This window comes from Lagenorhynchus albirostris, chromosome 15 (assembly GCF_949774975.1).
Source record: "Lagenorhynchus albirostris chromosome 15, mLagAlb1.1, whole genome shotgun sequence".
NCBI lineage: Eukaryota > Metazoa > Chordata > Mammalia > Artiodactyla > Delphinidae > Lagenorhynchus > Lagenorhynchus albirostris.
Genome location: NC_083109.1, coordinates 28,585,121 through 28,610,447, shown reverse-complemented (window position 1 = coordinate 28,610,447; position 25,327 = coordinate 28,585,121). Strand labels below are relative to the sequence as shown.

General features: G+C 52.8%; 1 protein-coding gene across 2 annotated transcripts in view; it reads right to left on the bottom strand.

Annotated features, from left to right (window-relative positions):
• SIRPA (signal regulatory protein alpha) overlaps window positions 1–24,780 on the bottom strand; it is a 41,433-nt gene extending 16,653 nt beyond the window's left edge. Inside the window, exons 1-3 of one of the 2 annotated variants that reach the window (XM_060123235.1) lie at window positions 24,545–24,780; window positions 23,604–23,691; window positions 5,519–5,872 (exon numbers count right to left, since the gene is read on the bottom strand). In XM_060123235.1, the coding sequence (XP_059979218.1) occupies window positions 5,519–5,872; window positions 23,604–23,682 (433 nt within the window). In that variant the 5' untranslated portion in view covers window positions 23,683–23,691; window positions 24,545–24,780. Of the gene's footprint in view, window positions 1–5,518; window positions 5,873–23,603; window positions 23,811–24,544 lie in introns of those variants that run through there. The other variant, XM_060123236.1, reaches the window with a different exon arrangement.
• Window positions 24,781–25,327: the final 547 nt, after the last annotated feature.

Below are 25,327 nucleotides of genomic sequence, written 5' to 3'. Positions count from 1 at the left end.
ACCCTTCCCGCGCTGCAGTGAGGGTTAAATCAGGCAGTGGGAGCATTTTTGCTATGAGTAAAACACAAGATGATTCTCAAAATTAAACAAACACAGATCCCTCTTTAACCCAGACTATATTTATATCCCTTCAGGTATCTATGAATTTACTGCATAGTTTTCATTCTTTCCACAAATGTTCCAGTAGGACTAATGTGCCAATCTTTGAATTTGAAAGGAAGGGAGCAAAGGGATGTTTTTCGAATCTGGGTTCCTCTCCTGGGTCAGTTTTAGGTTGAAACAAAGATCATTGAGTGCTAAGAAACCAAAGGCGGTTAATTTCTTAATTGTTATTAAATCAGAAGAGACATAGACACAGGCCTATGAAGCAGCAGAAGCACCTCTTGTGTCCTGAAAATGTACACAAATCAGCAAATCAAAAGTGAGGGCAGGGGCTTCCCTAGTGGCGTAGTGGTTAAGAATCCGCCTGCCAATGCAGGGAACACGGGTTCGAGCCCTGGGCCGGGAAGATCCCACATGCCGCGGAGCAACTAGGCCCGTGAGCCACAACTACTGAGCTTGCGCGTCTGGAGCCTGTGCTCCGCAACGAGAGAGGCCGCGATAGTGAGAGGCCTGCACACCGCGATGAACAGTGGCCCCTGCTCGCCGCAACTAGAGAAAGCCCTCGCACAGAAACGAAGACCCAGCACAGCCATAAATAAATAAATAAATTTATATATAAAAAAAAAAGTGAGGGCAGTTTCTCCCTGTAGAAGGGTCCTCTAGGGTGTCTCCAAATTGTTCGTTATTACGTAACACCTCCTGTAAAAGTTGGCAGACAGCAACTATTATAAATATTTGCATTTGTAAATATTTAACTTGCTTCCTAAAACTCATCAGACATTTTGAGGACATAGTAAGGAGGTGTTACTTGAATAAATCAAGTCATAGAAACACCAGCATCCTGGACGTAAGTAAAGGGAGCAGACACTGTGATCAGTTAGCACTTACAGAGAGTTTTGGGGAGCCTGGTGCTGGGCTGATTCCTCTAGGAACCTCAGCTCTCTCATTCCCCACATCAGTCCTGAGAGGGAAGCTCGAGAGTGGCCCCATTTATGGGATGAGGCTCAGGGAGGACGCAGCTGGCCAAGGGCACCCAGCGAGGAAAGGTCAGAGCTCATCTCACTGCACACAGGACTGACTGATTTTAGGGTCTCTGATCTTTACTTAAGCCTCAGTGTCTGATTCTAGACAAAGTGGATAAAGCACCACTTGGTAAGATGAGTGAGGATGTATGTAAAACACAGAGCCTCGCATATAGTTGCTTAATTAATAATACAATAACATCTTAATCTTAAGATCTGGTCATTCCTAGGTCTGAAACTATCTATTTATTCTCTAAGTAAGAAGGCAAAACAAAAGTATTATGGAAAAAACAAGAAAAGTCTCAAATCTTGTTCCCTGCAGCTGCCATGAAAAATCCACATGAATAAAGGAGCAGGAAACCAAGTTATGATTCTCTCCCCCTTTTTAAAAATAATCCCCTCAGGGAAAAATTTGGGGGAACCGGCTTTCAAAACACACAAGGGATCATAGGCATTTTCCTGCAGGTCAGCCCTTTACAGAAGCTGGAAGCATTCTGAAAGGAGGGAACACGTTAGACTTGGTCAGTGTCACTGCGGTGTACTGAGGCAGGAGGGCTCTGGGCTGAGCAGAGAGGGTCTACAGGGATTCTAGCACCTGTTTACACACACACACACACGTGTTTAAAATATGGGAAAGTTTCCCCAGAGATGAAGCTCGGGTCTGAACAGGGTGGTCTGAGTGCACAGGAAGCCCCTCTCAGCCCAGATGTCTGGGGAGATGTCCCTGCCTCTCCACTCAGGCTGACTTCTTGGGGCCTCCAAAAAGCTGTCACTGTCCTGGACTATTCTGAAGCACCCACACCCGGAAGAAGTGTTCTTACAACTCAGGCACCACGGGGGACCCACCTTTGTCAGGGAAAAACCACAGCCTTCCCTCTGTGACCTCAGAGAACATGTAGATCAGGGCTCCTCTGTCCTGGCTGGGCACCAGCATCCTCTGCAGGAGTTAAAACACTCACCTGCCCAGGCCCACATCTGGCCTATTAAATCAGAATTTCTAGGGTGGGGATAGGGTCACGGGAGCTCTTCCCTGTCTCCCAGGTGATTCAAATGAGCAGCTGAGGTTGAAAGGCACCCAGCCCCACCCCAACTCCAGTTGTACTTAGTCCTGGAGGGAAAGTGACCCATCCGAGGTCCTCTGGCTTCAGCACATCAGAGCTCACGTTGGTGGAACACGTTCCGGGTGCCAGGCTCTGCTCTAAGCTCTTGACATGTATCCTTCATTCAGTCCCTGCAGCAGCTCTGTAAGGGCGGTGCTGTCACTGATGGACGAGGACACTGAGCCCCAGTGTGGGGAGGGACTTGTCAGAGGTCCCAGAGCCGGGACGGGGCAGAGCTGGGATGGAGGCCCAGGCAGGGGGGCTCGGCTCAGGCTCTCAACTGCTGTGCACTGAGCTCAGTGACACCCAACCCACTCCATCCAGGGCTTCCTAGATCCTCTTCAGTCATCACAGACCCCTGAAAGGCAGCGTGATTACCACCATTGCACAGATGGGGAAACTGAGGACTAGAGGGAACTGAGATATGCCCAAGATCACACAGCCTGGCAGGCCAGCACCATCGCTCCCTGAGGGGCTGTCCTGTCACCAGGTCGTTGTACCTTCAGGACATAATGCAAAGGCTGTGTGATTATCCTCTGTCTACAGGTGAGGAAATGGGGCCCAGTACAGGGAACTGGGTCACAGCCTTGAAAAAACACCTCGACTGGGGGGCCCCTACTCTGTGCTGGTGATTTAGACAGAGCACCTCAAATCCTTCCAATTCTACTGAAAGGAGACCATGATGATCACCATTTTACAGATGAGAAAACTGAGGCTGAGAGAAATGAAGGGACTGTCTCCTCACCCGCCCACTGTGTCCCAGAAGTGTTTCCTGTCACATCCAAGCTTTCATGGCCATCAGCAGAGCAAGCGCCCCACCTTCACAAGCCCCACACTGACCACCACCCTCCCCTTTTCCCTCTGAGATTCTTGACTTCAAGCAAGTACCGGGAGGAGTGGCTTCTGAGTGCCCAGGCCTGGGGACCCTGTAGCAACAAGGGAAGACATGGGCCCCTGACACCTGAGTCTAGAATATGAACTCTTGCTCACGCGGGGCCCCCAGCGCCCTCTAGGGAGCACCTCCCCCTCCTCATCCTCGGCCTGCAGAGCCAGGAATGGGCGTGCATGGTGCTGCTGGGACTGCACCGGCCCCTCTCTGTGCTGTCCACACTGCAGTTCCCGGAGCTGCTCCCCCATGAGGCCTAGTGAAGAAGCAAGATCGCAACAACAGAGGGAAAAACTCCTGGTGCTTTTAAGTGTGTCTTTTAGGAACATGTTCAGGACATCACAAGACACTGTAGTATCTGTCTGACCTGGTTGTAAAGGTAGTCCTGCCTCTCACACGGGACTTTTTCTCATAGTTATTACTGAAGAACAGAACAATACAGGATTTTATAGGAGAGGGTTGAAGCTTTCTCTACACTTTGACAAGCACAGTGGGGGTACAGAGAGCAGGGTGTGAGTCAGGACGCTGGGGGTTCAGTCTTGGCTCCCCTACCTGCTCACCAGCCACATCCCTTTCTGAGCCTCAGTGTCCTTATCTGTAGAAGGGAAAACAGACAGCCCTTCCTTCTGAGCACTGGTTATAGGGAGAAAAGGCCATGAGGAAGATTCAGCGTCTGTCAGGCTGCTGTTCCCTCGTCCCCTCCCCTCGCTCCCTTCTCATCCAGGGAATCCTCTGGGCAGGCGGCCTGGGGACGAGGACGAGCAGCCTCCTGGGAGGCAGCAGATCTGAGTGGCAGTGGAGCCACTTACTAGCTGTGATTGGCTGAGCAAGGGAACCACCAGCTGGGAAGTTTAGTAATAGCTGCAAAGTCAGGATAAAGGCGCCTTCCCTACGTCCAGGGGTAGTGGTGAGATTCGATTGCTACCACATCTAGGAGGGAAATTTGGCAATATCCACACGAATTAAAATACACATAGTCCATGATCTAGCAATGCCACCTCCAGCGGGCATCTCCCACTTGAGTACAGTGATGCAGGACAAGATTATCCACTGCAGTGCTGTTCTAATATCCTAAGTTTGGGAACAACTTGATATTTGTCAACAAAAGACTGACAGACGCTGTCTCCATATGCTGAGTGCTTTGCAGCTGTTGAAACACTGGGCAGCTCCAGGTGCTGATATGGAATGAGAGAATTGTGGCTAAAAATAGGGAGAGGTTCCCAGTCACCTTGGGCCTCAGGGCCTGAATGTGAGGGGCATTCTGAACCTTGGGGAAACCTATGTAAAGGCTCCCTGTTCAATGGTTAATTCAAGGACCTTCAACCTTGTCCCCTCTATGTGCCAGGCTCTTCCATGAAACCAGTTCCAATGGTGGTGCAGGAAGGAGTCTGGCCTGGAAACAGATTGGGTTCTGAAAGGATTCCCTCACTGACCATGTGACTGCGGTCTAGGTCCCTGTCACGTCTTGGCCTCAGGCTCCCCATGTGTACGTTGTGGGTTGCACTGGATGGTGTATAAGGTCCTCCCTGTGTCACAGTCCAGGATTCAGGAGTTAGGAAGAGGATCCAGGGTTCTTGCGAGAAAACTCTAAATGAGCACCTTTGCTACCTCAATGGGGCAGCCCCGAAGTCACCCACATGGGGAACCTCTTCCCTGGGGAGGGACATTCTGAGATGACCCAGCTCTGCTGGGAGCCTTCAGTGATTCTGTGAGTCGGTCCCTGAATCACAGGAGGGTTTTCCCAACAGACCCCCAGGAAACACTCAACCTCTGGGCATCTCCTCTAGCCCGGGCCGTCAGAGTAAACACTGAACCTATGCCTCTAGGAATTTCTTCTCAGTGTGATGTTTCTGAAGAGGAAATAAAGAAACCCTGCCCTGGATAGACTTCTCTTTGGAAGGGGAGAGAACATAAGTTCCACGGGAGAAGAGCCTTGTCTGCTTTGTTCACTGCTGCTTCCACAACATCTGGAGCAGGGCCTGGCACACAGCAGGTGCTCGATAGGTGCTGAATAAAGAGAAGACTCAGCCACACTGAGGGGGGCACTCTCTGGAGGCAGGAGGTGATACCTGGGCTGTGACGGGGCAAGTCGCTCAGACCTTCAGTTCCCTCAGCCCTGGAACCAAAGGGCTAGACGGGATGGAAAAGGCAAGGGCTGTGGAGCCAGGCAGACTGGGGTTCCAGACTTTTCCCAGCTTTCCCAGTTGTGGGGCCTTTAGCAAGTAGCATGACCTCTGCAGGCCTCAGTCTCCCTGATCTGTAGAAGGGAGTGAAATCAGATCATGATATAAACACCCACTGCTGCACTTGATTCTTCTTTTTTTTCTTTTTTCTCAAAGGGTGGAGGGCATTCTTGTTGACTTGTTGTCACAGACCAGGGGGACAAAAGAGACCCAGGCCATACTCACCACTCACAGTGAGATGAGTGCCTGGTCCAGACTTAACCTCCACGTCAGGGCTTGCTTTCTTGAACTTCACACAGTAGTACATACCGGTGTCTGCTGGCGTGATGTTACTGATGCGGATGGAAAAGTCCATGTTGTTTCTCCTTGTAGTATCTGCAACAGTTGTTACTCGAGGGAAGGGGGCTCCTTTGAGACTGTAGATTAACTCCCGGCCTGGCCCTGTGCCCCTGAACCACTTGACGGGCCCCACGGGGAGCAGGGAGGTCACGTCGCAGCGCAGAGTGGCCGTCTCTCCTGCTGCAACTGAAACTGACCCGCCAGGCTGAATCACCTGCAGCTCGTCCTCACCTGCCACTCCTGGAGGGAAACACAATCCAGTTACTTATTCATCCTTAGGTGATCCTGTAGGTTTCCTCAAGTGTTTATCAACAACAGTTTTCATTGACAGTGCAGCATGAGCCACACCTGAACTCAGCACCTTGCACGTGTATCACATGCAACCTGCACAACGAGCCTGTAACGTGAGACCCTAATACAAGAGAGGAAAGGGAGGCACAGAGAGCTTAAATGATGTGGCAGAGAGTAGGTTTGAGTACTTGAGCCAGCTCTGGAAGTCAGAACTGGGCTCTCAATTCAAATCTGAATTTACCAGGAATAAAGAAAGGGGCACAGTGTTCCTGAGAGGGGGAGCAGCCTGGGCAAAGGCTCAGAGGTAGGCGGCAGCATGGTGTGCGGGGGGGCTCTATAAGGAGTTTAGATTCTGTTTTGGGTCTGGCTCAGGAAGCAGGCCCTGGAAAAGTACTCAGCAGTTGGGGCTTGTCCGGGCCGTGGACTTGTGAAGTACAAGGACTTGGGTGTGAGTCCCGGCTCAAGGCTTATTGCTGTGTGACCTTGGCTATCACTCAGGCGACCGTGAAGATCCCATAGGGAGGCCTGTGAGTACGCTCGACAACTGCACACTTGACATTGCTTGATACCTTTAGTTTGGGCGGGTCCCTTTACTGCCCTCTGAGCCTCAGTCTCCTTATCTGTCAGTTACTATGGGCCCATCTCCATGGATCTCTAGTAGGAACAAACAACATGCCACGGCCAGGACAGTGTCAAAAAGAAGGGTCTGGTCTTTGGAGCCATCTGAACTGGTTTGAGACCTGGCTCACTTTTTATTCACCCATGACCTGATTATGCATTGCTTTAGTATCAGTTTCCTCATCTACAAGATGGGTAGACCACCCCCAGGCCTCTGCGTGTTCTGAAAAGAAAATGAGATCACACGCAGAAGTCACTTAGCACCAAGCTGGGCACAGGGGAAGCTACTGTCATCACACAATGAATAAATGAGGAGGGTCAGCTGCTCAAACTTCACTCCCACCAGATCTCGCTGATGCTCCTTCAGGCCAGGCCCAGGCTGGGTGCTGGGACACACAGGGGCTGGACCCAGGTCGGGCCTCCAGGGCTCCCAGGGTGGACAGCTGGAAGGGGTCCTAGAGGCTGGCGGTGGGGAGGGACCCGAGCCCCAAATTGGAGAGGACTGGGGCACATGAACAGGGACTCCCAGTAGAGGAGGTTGGGAGGGAGGGGGACACAGGAGGAAGATGGACAGGCCTGGTGAAGATGCTGTGAGAGGTGCTGCAGATGCTCGGAGTGAGGTGCAGCCAGGGCCTTGATTCTGAACAAGGTGTGGGGTGGGCAGAAAGGACAGATCATGAAGACCTTGGAGAAACACACACATACACGCACACACAGAGACAGAGAGAGAACCACAGAGACGGGTAGAGGGAGGGGCAGACAGACAGAGATGGAGTGAGAGACTGAGAAGGAGGCGGGGGGAAAGAGAGAATAAGACAGAGACACGGAGTGGCAGCAGCCTGGCAGAGGTGCAGATGGGCCAACTGGTCTCTGCCTGGTTGCTCCACTGCCCCTTGATGTGACCCTGTCCTGTCCTGACCGAGGCCACCTTGCCTTGTACATTGGACAGGGTTGCAGTTGCTGCCCCGAGCAGCCCCTCACCTCCGGCTGAGCTGGAGAGACCTTGTGAATTTACCCAGCCACAGACTCCTTCACTGCAGGTAAGCCCAGGGCCTCGGGACAGGCCTCTCATCCCCTTCCTGTGGTCCCAGCCCTGACTCCCATGCCAGGGATTGCCCGTTTCTCATCGCCAGTGAGTGGAAATGCAGAGTGGCAGCCTGAGGACAGCCTGACCCTCATGGTGTAGGGAAGAAACCGCTGTCTGCAGAGGACAGGGGCTTGGGGTAGAACTGTTGACCAGGTGTGTGAGAGGCACACGGAGGAGGCCCACAGGGGCAGGCAGGGACCTCAGGAGATCCCGGGCAGCATCAAGAGCTGCCATGAGCACCCAGCAGGACCATCCCCGAAGGGCTGCGTCTACACTGGAGACTGGACTAGAAACGCCACCGGCAGGAAGCACGGGCGCTGCGGCCAGCAGGCTTGCGTGAGAGCACGGTCCACCCTCAGCCAGTTCAGCACCCGCCCTCCCTGGGCCTCCACTCCGTCACCCCCAAAGTGGGGTACTGGCACCCACACCCCCGAGACAGTCATGAGGACACAGCTGGACATAAATGCCTGCAGCACAGGTGCTGGTTAAACTCTAGTTTCTGTTCCCGTTATTACCACAGATACATTATCATATACTTGATTTTCTCTGGACCGTCATGTTCCCCCCAAGCAGGACGAAGGATCCACAAGGAAGTGTTTCCAGCCCCCTACCTAGAACACTGCCTGGCGCACACCGGGCCCTTGATAAATACACGTTGAATGAACGCGTTAATGAAGGAAGGAGGGATTTCACTTGCTCCTGGGCAAATCCTCTCCCTGAGGCTCTTTCTTCATCTGTTAAAGGGGCTGTCACAGGCAGGTCTGGGAGATGGCGAGCCTGGAGCCCGGGACTGTGCCTGGCCCATAGACACGCCGTCAATGGTGGTTATTATTATCCTTACCAATACCACCGCACAGGGCAGTGAGTCAGCAGCTGGCGAGGGAGGCGGGAGCAGAAGAGGAGGTGCGGAGCCAGGCCTGCGGCTGGGGCAGGGCTATTCTTGTGCAGCCGGAGGCCTGCAGTCACAGCCAGGAGGCCACAATAAAATCTGGAGTTGTGTGGGGCCGCCCCCCCCGCCCCGCCTTTTTTAGCTCCTCTCAAGCTCTCTCTACCAACTGCAGCCAGATTTAGGAGGCTTAATTAATTAGCTAGTGTTTATAAAGCGTTTGAAGAATTTTAAAAGTGCGACAGAAGTGCCAAATATTATTTTAATCTGCTTGTGTGTGTGTGTTTCCAGCAGAGTCGTTCCCTCGCTTGCTTGCTTTTCTTTTTCTCGGCAGGTTCTGTTCTGGGAATCGGCCTTGTTAAAAATCACTCCCGCGGTTCTGGGCCTGGGGTCATCGCGCTGGCATCACTGACAAACCCATTTCCCGCTCTCTCCTGCCCTCCTGGCAGAGAAAGCGATGGTTTAGCAGCCTGAACTGTCTCTGGGAGAGGAGGGCAGCTGGGCATCGTCACATGATGCTGGTGGGAGTGGAGAGTGGCGCATCCTTTTGGGAAAGCAGTGTGGCAGGAGGTACCACAGGTGTGAATCCTGTTCTCCAGCCCTTGCTGGGCTGTTCCATGAGGACATGACCCCGGATATGGAGTGGGGTTCCCATGTAATGATCTTGAAAAAGTTGGGAAAAAACCCAAGTGGCCAATGACAGAGGAAGGTTAAGTGAACAGTAGCCTGTCCACTAGATGGAATTACAGGCAGCCATAAAAAACCATCACTGTGAAACTGTAGCAGTCTGGAAATTTTTGCATGGCATAATTTTAAATGATACTGTGGTTAGCAAATAAAATCTGTTTATTGCAAAGCATTTAGAGAAAACAAAAAAGTATAAAAGGAAAATAATAATCTCATAGAATACCATCAAAGATAACTGTGATCAACGTTTTGATGTTGTTAAAATATGAGTGAATAAATATGTAGAATCATACTCAGGTTACTAAGGATATGTGCAAACATTTTGCTTCATTCATTCAGGTGTTGTTATAAAAATAAAAAATTGGAAATATTCTAATTTCCAAGAAAAGGAGGCTGCTGATCCCCTGATGATGAACTCACATGATGACCAAGCCTACATGTAAGGATTATAATTATGGACACAGAAATAGACTACAAGATCAGAGTCAGTTCCTGAGTGATGTTTTCAGTGTGATCCCAAACTTCTAGTTTTGAAAAAAATGTATATCTGATATTAAAGATTAGTAGTAATTAACTGTGAGTAGTAGACTTCCAAGGGATTTTGCTTTTACGTCTTCTGTTTGTGTTACTTGTGCAATAAAAAAGCAGGAAAACTGCTTTCAGTATGATCATGACATTGTAAACTAAAACTACGTATAAATAAACAACTGCAAGGTACTATACAAAGCTATAAAACACAACCCACTTTGGATCATGAATCTCTTTGGATCATGAATCTAATGGGTTTTTCCTTTTTTTCCTTCTATTTTGGGTATTTTCAGATTTTCTAAACTGGATGCTTATTAAAGAATATTTACAGTATCCCATTTGGTAATAAGAAAATACAGTGCTTGGCGCAGAACAGATGCTCAATAAACATCTGCAGACTGACTGATCTAATTGTCTAGAGAAAAGGCCTAGAATGATTAACATCACGATGTTGAGGTAAGTTATGACTGGGAAATGGGACCAGCGTGGACCAGGGTGGACACAGGGATAGGCATATTTTCTATTTTATAGCAAATAATATATTGAAGTCTCTCTCTCTTTTTTGTAGTGAACATTTGTTGCTTTTGGAAGAATATTAAGCAATGAAATAAAACACGTAAGTTATCTAATGGAAGAAGTCAGCACAGTGGGTGGAACTGCCCCGTGTACTTGTTGTACGAGGAACTCTGTCCACGGGATGCAGGGAGCTCACAGCATGGCTGGACAGTGATGAATTACCAGGATCTGCTGTGAGCCAGGCCCTCAGCTCAGGGCTGCAGAACGGCTGTGTCCTGGCCTCATGGGGCTTGCACACGAGCAGACAAGATAGACTTTAAAGAAACAACTCCAACGCTACATTTGGACTGAGCCTCAACCCTTTAGACAGAGACTCCTGCTGGCACCTCTGACCCCATCTCCTGCCCCCTCCCCATGACCTGCTTTCCCCCACCGCGCCCACTTTGTCCTCCACGAATAGGCCAAGGAGGGTGCGAGAGATGAAATAAGATGGGGACTGAAACCTGACCATTGGACTTGGAAAAATATTTGATTTTTTTTTTGTACAACAATCATGTGTAGTTTTTGAGATTAAGAAAAGATGAAGACAATTTCATCAGAAGTGAAAAAATAAGCATGGGTGCTTTTCTAATGGAACAAATCAACTTAGAACTGAAACTTGCCGGGAGGGAAACAGGGCCACTGTGATCTCTGGGTGTGATTCCTCCTGCTTCATGAAGATGCAGAGGCAAAGCTGAAATGCACATTTCCCAAGAGCCAGCCTTTCCCTGATGGGTGCTCACTGCCACTTGCATGGGAGCCTGCCTGCTCCTGGAAGCAGTGGGTCACCAGGGCAGGGGTCTTGGGGACAGGCTGGAGGTTACCCCTCAGATTTCCACAAACTCAAGGAGCCCGGGGCTTGGGAGGCTATGGCCGGAGGTCTGGCAGTGCCCAGGGCTCAGCATCCCAAGATGGCATCCACCGCGGCCCCCACAGCTGGGACAGCTCAGCATCCCCCTTTCCTGACCTCGATCGTTTTCGGCCATCCTCAGGGGGCTGCTGGTTTATCCCCCCAACACAGCAGCACCTCATCAGGTGCTGCCTTTGGTATCTCTGATGTCTCTGTACGAGAGTGTGTAGTGCAGGAGTATGGATGGGAGTATGCACACAGGAGTGAAAGAGGGCAGATGCAGGAGTGGGTACACGAGTGCACAAGTGCGCCAAGAACAAGTGTTCACACACATGTGCATGGGTGGGCATGTGCACAAGATGCTCGTATGTGCAGGAACGTGCTCTGGTGCAGCTCAGAAGTGTGTCAGAAGAGGACCAGGGACCAGGGGCAGGAGGGGGGCATGAACTGTGCCCAGGAGGGTATCTGAATGTGGGTGTGAACCTGTTGGTGGCATGAGAGGGTCTGTCTGCACCTAAGGTGTGAACGGACAGATATCGGGGAGGGGTGTGAGCATGTGGGTGCATAGAATATGTGTGTGGGTAGGGGAGGATAGGAGCGGGATGTGCGCACAAGTGTGTGTGTGTGTGCGCGCGCAGGGAGGGCACGTGTGCGATGGAAATGGTGTATACATGAGTGTGAATGTGAGGGTGTGTGTGCTTTAAGTGCTGGGGAGCAGGGGCCCAGCATGTGTGGAGACCACTGTCTGTGTACACCGTGTGTCCATGCACCCAAGTGTGTGAGTGTACCCAGTGGTGAACATGCCTGGCACATACAGGGTGGTGAGAGAGGAAGGAGGGCAGGGGAGATGCTTCCCTCAAATCTGGCTCCTGGTGGGAAAGTGCTGCATGGCCCCTGGCACAGGGTCCTGCCCTTGACCAGAGACTCAAACCTTTACTGAGCACCTACTGACTGGGTGCTAGCCGTAGGGCACAGTGGTAAAGAAGCCAGCCTGGAAATGCCCTGCTGAAGCTCATGACCCTGGGTGGGGCAGACGGTCCCCAGGATGCATTCAGGAGGGGGCTGCATGGGTGATGGCTGTGTAGACTCTGCAGTTCCCATTTGGGGAGCTTGGGGCACTGATGTTCCTCTGGAGTCAGAACGATTCATTCATGCCCTTTCAAACCTCACTCTATGGCTAGGCCCTGTCCTAGATGCCACAGGACACAGAGCCAAGTAAGATGGATCCCCACCACTGTGGGGCAGAGTCCCGGACACAGGCAACGATCATGTGCAGGGTGATCAGTGAGCAAGAAGAGGCTTGGGGATAGGGTATTGGAAGAGGGGTGAGATCTGAGAAGACATCCTGGAGGCGGTGGTCCCTGAGCTGCATCTTGAAAGCTGACAGAGGCTGGGGAGAAGGGAAGGCATTCAAGAAGGTGGAACTTTTCTTCCTCTGCACAAAGGTGAGGAGGAGAGAAAAGGGCTTGGCACAATTCAGGGACCAGGGCACAGTCTTTGGGACATGCTCAATGGCTGTGAGCAAGCTGGGGAAGGGCTAGGGACTGGGCTAACCTACCACTTGAAAGGATGGCTTCAGTTACCATCTGAACAGCAGGTCATCACTGGGAGCAGTCTACTGGTACCCATTGGGCGGAGATGTCCCAGGTTCTGCGGTGGAAACTAGCACCTGCCTTGGAACTAGCACAAAAGAGGATACACATGGCCTTGTGAATAAAGTGGGGGAGGGCCCAGTGGGCCCAGGGTACTTTCTCCTTCACCCCCACTCCAGGCAACTCAGAGAACTGGGTACTGTCCATACCCTTGCAGGGAAAGGGCAGACACTAGTAGCCCCTTCCATGCAGCAGGTAAACTCCTAAGGTGCCAGGACAGTCCATAGCTTGGGCTCTGGGGCCAGAAGACCTTTATATGTCAGCCCTAGTGGAGTGACTTGGTAGAGTCACTTTTCTTTAAGCCTCCACTTTCTCACCTGTAAACAAGGGGGTACCATCGTCTCTCTCCCCAAGGCCAAATGTTCAGTGGTTGGAAGAGCTGGCCTGAGATCTGTACGTTTCCTCGACTCCCATCTTTCTCCTGACCCACAGCCAGCTATTAGCAGAGCTTGCTGCCTCAGCTTCCAAGATCTGGCCAGGCTCTGACCTCTCCCTACCACCTCTACTGCACCACCGTCCCTCACCTAGATCCTCATCTCAGCTTCCAAACTGGCTTCCCTGCTCCACCTCACCTCTGTGTAACATGTATCCTCCCTGTAGCCAGAGGAGCCTCTAAAACCTAAGGTAACATCATTCCTTTGTGCAAAACCCTCCTGCACCCTTCACTGTACTCAGAGTGAGGCCCAGGATCCTTGCGGTGGCCCCCAGGGCCCTGCAGTCTTGCTCTCAACCATGCCAGATTCTCTACACACCTCAGGGCCTTTGCACTTGCCATTCTCTCTGCCTGGCACTCTCATCCCATAGATATCTGCATGTTGGGTGCCTCACCTCCTTCTGGCCTAAGAGGCCTTCCTTGGCGTGGTATATAAAACACTACCCCCCTCGATGTCCCTTGCTCTGCTTTATCTTTCTACAACACATATCACCCTGTATCTACAATACATATCACCCGACATATGACAAGCATTTGTCAATTTCATCAGCATCTATCTCCCTACCCTAGATTTACTTATAAGCCCTCTGAGAGGGATTTAGTTTTGTTCCCTGCAGTTTCCTTCAGGTTTATACCAGTGCCTGGCATTCGTTGAATGCATGTTCTGGTTTGGATTCTAACTCTGCCACTCATGAGACCGCAGGAAGTGTCTTAACCCCTTTGGACTTCTGGTTTCTCATCTGTAGAATGAGAATGATGATGATGATAATAATAATAATAACACTAGGGCTCTTCTAGGATGAAACAGGCTAATGTGTGTAAAGAGCTCAGTGCTGCTCCTGGCACAGAGGAAGCACTCGTGCAGGGCCGTGTCACCATGCAGTGGATATTTAAGGATGAAGAGGATGACAGAGGATCCCAGCCTTAAGCCTGAGAAGCTAAGGATTCTCTCTGAGGCAGAACTAGCTCTGCCCCAATGTCTGCACAAGACCCCTTGGAGCTGGACCTGTGGGCAGGCTATATGCGCTGTTGGCGGGAGGCTGGGGGGGCGGGGAGGGTCAGAGCCCTGGTGAGCATTTGCTAGGTTTGGACGGGATCTGGAGGCAATGAAGAAATGCTCGCAGCACAGCCCTCTTTGCAAAGCAGCAGGGAAAGAACTATGGATACGTGTGTGCTGTAAGCACCCTTCATATTCGCCAGGCCTGGTGGGGGCCAGGTGAGGCTGGGAGAGCATGCAGGGGCACTAACACCCACCATCCACTTCCTTGACAACCTAAGGACCTCCTTCCCACCTCCCCATTTTGCAGAGGGAGAAGCTGAGGACCGGAAGTGAGGCTTGGAGAGGCTGAGCACCCAGGGTGTCCTTCCAACCTCCAGGCCCAGATGTTACTCTAGGACAGGCCCTGGTGCTGCCCGGCCACGGCCTCATGGGTACAACGTGTGGATGAGGTCACATAACAGGGAGCCCTCATTTATTTAACTGTCATGACGGCCTAGTGAAGCAAGTGCTGTTGTCACCAGCCCCTTCCTACAGGTAAGGAAGCTGAGACCCTGAGAGGCAGGACTCAAAACACTGAGGTCAGTCACGTGCGATCTCTTCCCCCTGTGACTGGGTCCCCTCTGGCTCAGGATTCTGGATTCTCAGGCTATCAAGGACGTACACACGTTTTCCCAGCTGAGATAACGGCCCCCTTAAAAGGAACGCACATTTATTAAATGACATTTGCCAAGGTTTCAGCACACTCTGCTGCCCACAGCAGACAGTCTCCGGACAAGATTTTTCCCCAAGCTGACACTATCCGCTGATGCCTTTTATAGTGCTTTTTGCAGTTCACAAAAGCACTTTCCACAGCTCTTAATTCCCTTAACCCTCAACAGTCCCTGTGCAGGAGGAAAGAGTGGTAGCATTTCCGTTTTACAGATGAGGAAACTGAGGCTCAGAGCAGGGCAAGACACCTGCTCCAGAGCACACAGCCAAGAAGTAGCACATGCTGGATTCACTCAGGAATGTGCCCCAAAGTGGGTACCTCTCCACTGCCTCCCCTGCTAGAGAGGGGGTCTGGGGTACCATCAAGATGAAGGGTGAGAGAGGCATCCTGGCTGGAGCATCTGAGCTGGAAGGGACCAGCAGGAGAGCAGCCAAGCTGAGCCTCCACTTCACAGAAGGGGAAACTGAGGCCCAGAGGGGCAGTGTAGTGAGTTCCAAGTCCTGGCTGGTAAGTGATGGAGCAGGACCTCCACCTGCTCTGTAGAGCTCCAACCATAAAATGGTGACCACACAGAGATAAGAGTAATAGTAATGATGGTTAATGAGCATTGAGCACGGGTATTATCAGGAGCACGACAGGCTTCACCAGCCTCCGCAGTGACCCGGCAACACAGGCTGTCATCACCCCCACTTCACAGAGGGCAAGACTGAGGCTCAGAGAGGTACAGCCACTTGGCCAAGGTCACAGGGCTGCGGAGCAGTCTGACTCCACCCACAACTTCACCCACTGCACCACACAGCCTTGTGCAATGAAGGACCCACTGGGGGAGGCTGGCACTGAGTCAGGCCCTCCAAACCAAATCAAGGCCAAAAGGACGTAGCACGAACTGTGTCATGTTTCATGGTTTGCCTGCTCGTTCACCAGGGTGTCTACACTGGGGCAAGCTGTTCTATATAGCCAGAGTTTAAGTACCAATCCCAGGGTTTCTGGGCCCCTACCTCCATCCCAGCTGGCACTGATATTTTGTGCTTCCTGATATTTTAGGGATCCCTATTTCAGCATGATAGGCAGGGATTTGCAGTGTGGTCATGGCCCCCGTTAGAGGTAGGACTGTGTAATGGTTAGAGCACAGGTTTGCTTTCCAACCAGGGTTACTGCCTGTGTGACCTCATGGCTCTGAGCTCCCTTTTTAAAATGAGTGTCTTTCTTCATTCAACCAATATGTATTAATCTGCCTACTGTTACCAGGCCCTGTGTAAGGTCCCAGGAGGCCCAGCAGTGAATAAGACATAGTTCCTACTCTCATGTAGCTTATATTCTAGTGGGAGAGACAGGGCTGAAATAATTAAACAAATATAGAAATGGTTAGGAGTGCAAACGAATTTGGTGCCACGATAGAGAATAACAAGCAGAACCACTTTTAGAATGGGGCAGTTGTAAAAGGCATCTCCGAGGAGGTGAGATTGCAACTGAAACCTGAAGAATGCAAAGACCAAGGAAGGTGTTCCAATAGGAGAGAACAGCAAGTGCAAAAGCCCTGGGGTAGGAAAGCAGCTGGTGCATATGAAGGCCAGAAAGAAGACTGCTGTGGCTGAAGCCCATGGAGGAAGGCAAGTGTGGTACTGGTTGGGGCTGGAGAGATGGATGTGGTCCAGAAAATGCCATGTCTCATGGATCATTGTAAGGAGTTTGATTTTATTCTAAGGGCAGAGTGGGAACCACTGAAAAGTTTGGAGAAGGACAAAGAGGATTTGATTCACTCCAGCTGCTATGGGTAAAGAAACTGGAGGGGGTAAGAGTGAAAACAGGAAAGTAGTGATGAGGATACTACAGTGTTTAGTGGTCTGAGCGCAAATCCTACCTCTGCACTTATAAGCTGTGTGACCTTAGGCAAGTCACTTCACCTCTCTGAATCTCTCTTTCTTCATATGTCCAATGGTATAATAACAGTTCCCATCTTACAGAACGGTGTGGTGAGAATTAAATGAGATGATGTACAGAGTAGTGATCATACCACATGACCTCACATGTTCAATGCCAAGTGCTCAGTGAACCAGATCCTACTTGGTCTGGCCCTGACCTCTCCTAACTCCCCTACTGCCTATCTCCCTTAAGTCCAGACTCACTGGCTATTCCTGGAACACAGTTAACCCATCCCAGCCTCAGGGCCTTTGCACTTGCTTCTCCTTCTGTGTGGCCTGCTCTTCCCCTGATATTCTCATGGTTGCTCCCTCAGTTTTATGCAGCCCTCTGCTCCTCAGAGAGGCCCTCCCTCTCTCCCCACTCAACCTCCTATTCCCTCGACCTGCTTTAGTTCCCTTCACGGCACTTGTCTCCACCTGACATAATGTTTACTTGGGTCTGTTTTTCCTTCCTCACTAGTGTCAGTGCCATGAGAGCAGGTATTTTTGTCCGTTTGCAGTTGTATCCCTAGCACCTAGAGCCACCTCTGGCACATAGATGCTCAAAAATATTCGCTGAATGAATATTTGTAATTAAAATGACCATAATAAGGACAGAAAAATGGTTGAGTAAACCGAGCCTTGGATCCAGCTTTATTTAACTCTCACTGGTTATGTGGCCTTGGGAGGAGTCCAACTCAGCTTTGGGGAATCTCAGTTTCCTTACCCATAAAATGGGGATGAAGGATTCTATGCTTTTTGGCTCACTGTAAGGATTAGACAATGGCACACATCCAAGCATTGATGGATGAAATGATGCCTGATGTCTACCATTTGCTTTACAATCCTCCCTCCTCCCCCCACCCCCAGAAAAATGAGGGGCAGGTGAAACATGAATGGCCGATGACTGTTGAAGCTGGGGTTCCTCACACCATTCCTCATCTCGCAAATGTTTGAAATTTTCCAAAATAAGAAGATAAGGAAGAGGCAGCACAGATTCACAGCTCAGCTAGTCCCTAGCACACCATGCACTACTTTTTTCCAGCATGGGCCGCCACTTCTGGAGGACAATGTGGGCTCTGAAGAATGAGGGCACTAGAACCCACCGTGGCATCGTCACCCACACGCTCCGGCTCCGGGCCCCTAGCCTAAAGGCTCATCCCTCACTCCTGGCTTCCAATCTCCCCCTGATCTGGGCACCTGATCTCCCTCAGCTCCTGGCTTACTCTGCAGCCATCTCACACTCTGCGCCCCCAGTCGGACGTGCCAGGAAATCTCACAGACACAAAGAACCAATTCTGTAGAATGGCCAGCTTCCACCTCAGCTGTTCTGCATCTCTCTGGACCGAGGGCCTGGCAGGACACCTGGCAGGGAAAATCCACCTTGCGGAGGGCTCCATCAAAAGACCTGTCCCAGGAACGCCCAAGTTAACAGAAAAGCAGTTTCAGTTGTGAAAACAGATGATTCCTTCTTCAGTATGGGACAGAAACACATCTTGGGAACACCCGCCGCCTCTGCCTCCCAGAAGGATACACTGATTGACAGAAATATGCGAGGAGTGCCAAGAGGGCAGGACGCCAGTACCCCAGGGCCTCAGTGTTTCTACCTGTCAGGGCGAGGTGACGCCTAGTGAGTGTACATCATGGGTGCTATGGTCATCCTGACTCTGCCACTTACTGTGTGGCCTTGAGCAAGTTGCTCTGTTTCTCTGAGCCTAGTTTCCTCACTGGTCAGATGGATTTGATTACAACCATGCACATCACCCAGGGTAACTGTGAGTCCCACTGGGATCATACATGCCCAGTGCTGAGCCCAGTAAGTGGCCAGAAACAATGTTTCCCATTATTATTACTTTGGTATTTTCCAGGGAATTTGGGATCCTGTCAGATTTCTAGCTTTAACGATGGAAACTTCCAGCACAGCTCAGTTTTAAAGAGCCTTGGCCTGGATGACAGGGGGCTTGGCATGCCACCCAGGTCTTGCCAGGGACCTGCTGTGTGAGCCTGGCCGGTCCCTTCCTCCCTCAGGGCTGCAGTTTTCTCAGCTGCACAAAGAGGTGCTGACTGATGGCTCTCTCAGGCCCCCTCCTGCTTTCCTGGTCTAGGAATCGGCAATTCCAGCCCTGTGGATCCGGACAGAGACACCTAGAGGCAGGCTGTGCCCACGGTGGCCGCTCAGTCCCAGTAACTATTCCATCACACCAGCTGGTCGGTCTCTGCGCAACTTGTCCTCCCCAACCGCACAAAAGCCACAGGGAAAAGTGCCAATCTCGTGTTCACTCTCAACAGCTTTTGTTGTTCTGTGAGCACCTACTGTGTGCAAGGAGCTGTGCTGGGTGCTTTCCAACATCAGTCCCACTCCCATAGATGAGAATACCCAGAGAACGAAACAATGACGATTACAACACTGGTTGAACGTAACGTGCAGTAAACTGGTACTGAGCGCTTACTACCTGCCAGGCATGGCTTCAAGTGTTATACATGGGTTGGCTGACTTAGTGTCTGAAATACAGTTGTTGATGTCAACTCCATTTTACAGGTGAGGAAACCGAAACACAGAGCTCAGCAAATTGTCCAGGTAGGGTATGCTGTGTCTGTATGTGGAGAGGCTACAATGCAGAACCACTATGTGAACCAGAGTTAAACATGCACTCATATGTGATAAAGCAAGGGGAAAGTGATAAGTAGCTTTAGATAAATCCTGGGGTGAACGTTCAGAGGAGGAAGAGATCCCACGGAACATGAGGCAGCACAAATGGAAGGCTGAGTAGGATTCCGACATATGAAGATAGGGACGTACAGGGAAGGGCATCTCTGGTGGCAGGAACAGCATAAGTGAAGGCACAGAGATGAGAAAGTTCAGCTGAGGGTGTGGATTTGTACGAAGACATTTACCAAACTGGGTTAGGCCGCGTGTTAATGGGCATTAAACAAACCCAATGCTTCTTGTTCATATGTCTAGGGAACCCTGGAGTAAACAAGGCCTGGCTGGGGCTTCGACAACTGCAGGCCTTCTCAGGGTCTCTTAGATGCCAATGCACTTGAGCTGCCAGGAAAGCTCTGTCTGCAGGGAGGAAGCCTGGTCGTTTAGAAGCATCTCAACAGGTCAGCTCTTTGGAAAACATGTAGCTGAGGAATAGGGCCTGTCAGGGAGGGAGCCCAGGCCTTGTTGTAGGTTTTTTTTTTTTAAAAAAAGAAAACTTGGACCCACTCAACAGTTTTGAGCAGGGGAGTGACATGATTAGAATTGTGTTGACAGACCAGAAATCTGAGCACATTAAAAAGAGGCGGAGCGGGGGGCACCTTCCATCAGTCCAGGACTACAAATAAGAAAATAATCTGTCGCACGGAGCCATTGGAAGCAGCAAGCGAGCGTGTGTGGGATCTGTACAACAGTTTTAGACTGCCTTCCTCTCACACACCCCCTCTCCATCTGTCGCAAAGGGCACCAGGAAGATGCAGGGAGGAAGATTCCAGCTCTGGGGCCTCCACAGAGCTCGGCTGTCCAGATCGGGGGCTCTGATGGGAGCCACACTGCTCCCAGAGCTGTCGTTTATGAGGACCAAGGGGCTGCCAGTGCTTGCATCCTCTGGGCGCTTTCAGAGAAATGACCATGGCTCAGTTAACAACTTCTGCCCCAGAAGGAACCCTTCCACAAACCTCTGTCTGAGCTGGGTGGGGGCCCCTCTGGTTCTCTTCAGCTTGGACTAAGTAACCCTGATTAAGTCATTGAATTTCTTCCCTCAAAGGCTGCCTAGCCATGAGGCCAGGATTCAAAATCCAGGCTCCCTACCACTTACTGCTTGGACAGGTTACTTCCCCAGTTCTGGACTTTATTTTCCTCATCTGCAAAATGGGGATAACAGCCAACTCATGCTTTGCTTCGCTGATTGATGGGATTACGCAGATGAGGCGCTCAGCACACAGCCTGGAATACAGGTAACATTCAAGGAACATTGGTTCTCCTCCTTTCTCTCAACACACGGTTCCCATCAGGACTTCATACGTGCTGGATGAATCACACCACGAGTCTCCACGGGGTTGGTAAAGGAATAATTAATGGCAAGAAAGTACCCAGAGAACACCAAGGCCTTAAAGGACCTTCCACAGACTGAGTTCTTTGGGGCCAAGCACTCCGCCCCCCTTTCTCTTCTTGTGAAACAGGAAGTGAGATGAACTTCACCACTTAGGGAAGTACAGAGGAGTCACCAGCATGCTACCCTCTTCCGACAGGTGAGAGGTTCAGCAGAGGGCCAGCTGTCCCCCGAAGCCTGACCCCCATTTTGGCCTGGCCTTCTCCAAGTCAGAGCGAGGAGTGAATGGGGGTTTATCTGAAGTCTGTTCAGCAGGGGTCCCAGAGGTCGCCAGACCTAGGTGGGGCCAAAGTGAGGAGCCTGCAGGCTCAGTGTCAGGCACCGCTGCTGTGCTGCAGAATCCGGCTGCCCAGCTGTCCCCACCCTGGCCCCTTGCCCTTCTGCCAGCCTCACGATCTCCCTCGGTGAAGCTGTTTGAGGAAACAGGCCTCACGTTGGCTCCAAGAACACAGGTTGGTGACTTTGCCGCCTCTTTTCAGAATTTCCCTTTGGCAGCATCTGTGCTGAGAGCAATCTTTAGAAACTTCTTTCCCTGTCTCCCCCAACCAAGATAATTCCCATGACCAGCCCCCTCCAAACAGTGATCATGTGAAGCCACAGCAGTCATGTGACACTGCCCAGGCTGACAGTCCTGCCAGAGACACTAGTAGTCATTCAATCCAAAGCTGTCTTCCTAAGCCTGACATTTGAGTTTCGCAAACAAATCCATTTTCTTAGAAAATTGGACAACTGCCTCCTTCTACCTTCCTGCCCTTCTGTCCTGCCTCTCTTGTGCTTTGTCATAAAGCCCATGCCTGGAGCCCTGGGAGAAGGGTCTGAAGGCCCATCCTTCAGTCAGACCAGGTGAATTCCATGCCACGGGCGAGGGTGACCAGGACCCCGTAGAACCGAGTGAAGGATGCTGGGATGCTTGAGCTCTGGCGGTGACACCCCCTCCCCACCACCCTCAACCAAGAAGTTTATTCTTACCTCCAAAGATTTATTTATTTCAAAGTTAATCTTTGCCCGTCTGCTGCTCCCACTTTTTCAGGCTATTGATACTGAATGGATTGGAACAGAAGTTTTATGGCCTAAACTTTACCATTTTATAGATTGTTTTTATAGGCAAAACGGGGAGAATTTCCTCCCGAGAAGGGTGTTGGTGTTCCCAGGTAGCCCTGGGAAAGGCAGCTGCCCACTCATTAATCAGCATCACCCCTCATTTGCCAGGGATGGAACCACGGGGTCCTGGTTAGAGAAGGGTCTGGAATAGACATTTAGAAATTAACTTGGACCCAGTTCCCTGCTTCAGGAAAATTAAGCGCTTGAGAGAGACCCTCGTGCACTTCCAGGCCAGGAAGGACGGCAGGGCAGGGCCTCGGACTTTTGCTGGGTGTAAATGGCCGGCTCAGGCAGGAAGGAGTAGATCGGAGATGCCACCGGCTCACCAGAGAGCCATGAAATCTATCAGGACCTCCTCTTGTCCAGCGAGGACCCAACTGTAATTGAAAGACTGGGAGAGGGGAGGTGGGGGGATGGCTGCGTGGGTTCCGGGGATCAGGGGAAACTGTGGGGCAGAGAGAAGCTGCTGTCCACCCCCACTACTCCCTCCACCCACTGTTTGCTAGTTCTCCGTTTCTCACAGCTATCAGATGGTTACCAGTCTCTAGGCAAATGCAGGAGGGGGGAGGTGCATACTGAGCTCATCTTTACCTCCTTCCTCAGGGGAGGGGAGGTGCAGAGACCCCTCTGCTGACAACACGGCTTCAAGGAGTCAAAAAAACAAGATCCCCATTCTCCCTCCAACAACTCCTTTAACGCAGTTTCTCCACCCCCCACCCCCTCCCAGGATACTCAGGGTGCTGCAAAACCCCTTTAAGAAGCAGGGCTCCTGAATGGTGACCTCACCCCTTGGCGAACACACGGTAGACTTCTGAGCCCGCCTGCTGGATACAGCCAGGTGTTTGATGTAGGCCAACAAAAAGACACGCTCAGAGCCACAGGTAACAGCCCCACAGAGCACCTGAGCTGCAGGGAGTTGCCTGGAAGCCTGGGGAAGGGAGGAGGAAGGAGGAGGGGCCGGAGAGCAGCAGGGAGCACGACCATCCAGCAAGAGGCTTTGGCAACCACGGGGACAATCCGCCGTGTTTCCACATCAGGATCTGTGGATTGCAGCAGCTCACCCCAGGGTTACCCTGGCCTCCCTTCCTCTCTCTCCCCCATACTAACACTGTTTTACTCTGCGCACAAGAGGGATAGCTCACTCTTCCCTAATTGCAACCGCCTGCTTCTGTTCCATCCCGTCAGTACTGGAAGGACCTCTGCCCCTTCTCTTAGACCCTGAAGTCAAACATGTGGAAAACATAAGAGCGTCTAGAGAAGCCAGGGGCGCCTTGCTCTGAAAGCTTCTGACAGCCTGCCTCCGCCAACAGATTGGGCAGGGGCTGGTGAACCAACTCATCTGGGTCTGTCCTGGTGCCCAGCATAGTGTCGCACAGTCAGAGTCGAGAGAGACTGTGTTCCATCCTTGGCTGTGTGACCTTGGGCAAGTCGTTGTCCCTCTCTGGGCCTCAGTTTCCTCATCTGTAACCCTGGTTACGGGCACCTCTCCCCCATACTGCTCGACATTAGCCGAGTGGCGGTCTGAGAGGCCTGAACCCGCAATCTGGGGACGGCAGCGGTGGGGGGTGGGGGTGCTTACCTGACCAGGCGCTGGACGCAGCGAGCAGCAGGCAGAGCAGCGGCCTGAGGCGGCCGGGGGCCGGGCGGGCGGGCTCCATGGGCCGCGGCTGCGGAGCGAGGAGGGAGAGCGGCCGTGAGTGCGCGCTCGGGCGGGCGCGGACTGGAGCGGGGAAATGACTAAGGCTCCCCCCTCTCCTCTCCTCGCGGCCGGGTCCCCCCCCCCTCCCCGGTACGGGCGCCTGGAGCGGCTTAGGAGCCGCCGTTAGCGCCGCGATTTTCGGAGAACCCCCCGCCCCCCGGAGAGATCGAGAGGCGGAGAGGGGGAGAGACCCCAAGCACGCGAGAAACGAAGCCAGGGACGGCCCGAAAGAAGCGGCAGGAGAGGGAAACAGACCCAAGGGAGCCAGGCAGAGAGCCAGAGACACAGAGAGGCGAGAGAGGGGGAGAGAGAGAGCGAGCGAGCGAGCGAGCGAGCGAGCTCGGAGTGAGCAAGGCGGCGCGCAGATCGAGACAGCGCGGGAGAGGGAGGACCGACGCGAGGGCAGGGCGAGGGGCAGCGGGCCCGGCCGCCCCCGCCGCTGCCCACCTGCCCCGCCCGGGCTCCTTGCGGCGCCGTGGCTCGCCTCCTCTGGCCCACAGTCCCGGCCACGGCCCCCGCCCTCCTTCCCCTCCCCCTCCTCCCGCCGGCCGCGCGGGAAGCTGCGGGGCTCCAGCCTGGCCGGCACCTCAGCCGAACGCCCGCCGGCTGCGCGCCCCGGGAGGGAGGGCGGCGCGCGCGGCCCCGGCACCCCCGCACACCGGCCCGGGCCCAGGCTGCGGCCCCCGCCGGGGGCGCCCCTCTCGGCTCAGGACTGGACGAGCCCGGGCTCCGACAATATGCCAGTTCAGAAGCCCGCGCGGCGGCCCCGGGCCCCGAACCGCCTCCCCCTCGCCCCCTCCCTCGGCCAGCCGGGCTCGGACCTGCGCCGCCGGGCCGGCGAGGGCTGCGAGACGGTGGAAGAGCCGCCGGAGCTGCCCAGAGCCCGGGCCCCTCGCTCCACTTTGCACAAACTTGTTTTTCTAAGGTCAGCGCCGCGAGCCGGTTACATCGTCCTCTTAAGGTGGACTGGGGAAGTTGCGGCCGGCCTCCCCTCGCCTCCGGACTCCGGCCGCGGGAGGCTGGAGGCGGCGAAGGAGCGGGGGAGTGAATGAAGGGGGAGCCTGCCTTTCGCCCCTCCCCAGTGGCCCTGCTCCTGTGCCCCAAAGCCGAAGGCCCCTCTCGGGGTGGGTGAGGGCCAGAGGGGCCCCGATTCTTTCAGAGCTGGGCCGAGGTGAAGGAAAAGCAGGAAGTAAGTGAAGGTAGGGGGAAGGGGGGAGGAAGGAGAGAGTGATGGTACAAAAATAGCGTGTGTGTAGGAAGGACTTCAGTACCGCCTGGAAAAGCTCGCGGGGAGGAGAGGGAGTAGAAGAGGGGCTGTGGCCAGGAAACCCGAAGGGAAGGGTCCGGGCCTCCCTGGGCAAGTGGGCTCTTTTAGCGAGGTTCCTCTCTGTCAAGGACGGCTGATTCAGGGGTGCGGAAGGCCCAGGCAGGGGTGCGGGGCCAGGGGGAACTTGAAGGCCTGGGCTTCAGGAAGATGGCCGGTGGTGAGGAAGATGAGGGGATGGGAGGAGAGCAGGGGCCAGAGGTCTGGAGACAGGACAGAGCCTGCTGGTGAGAAAAAAGCAACCATTCTCCCTTTCTCAATCTCTCTCTCTGTTTCTCCC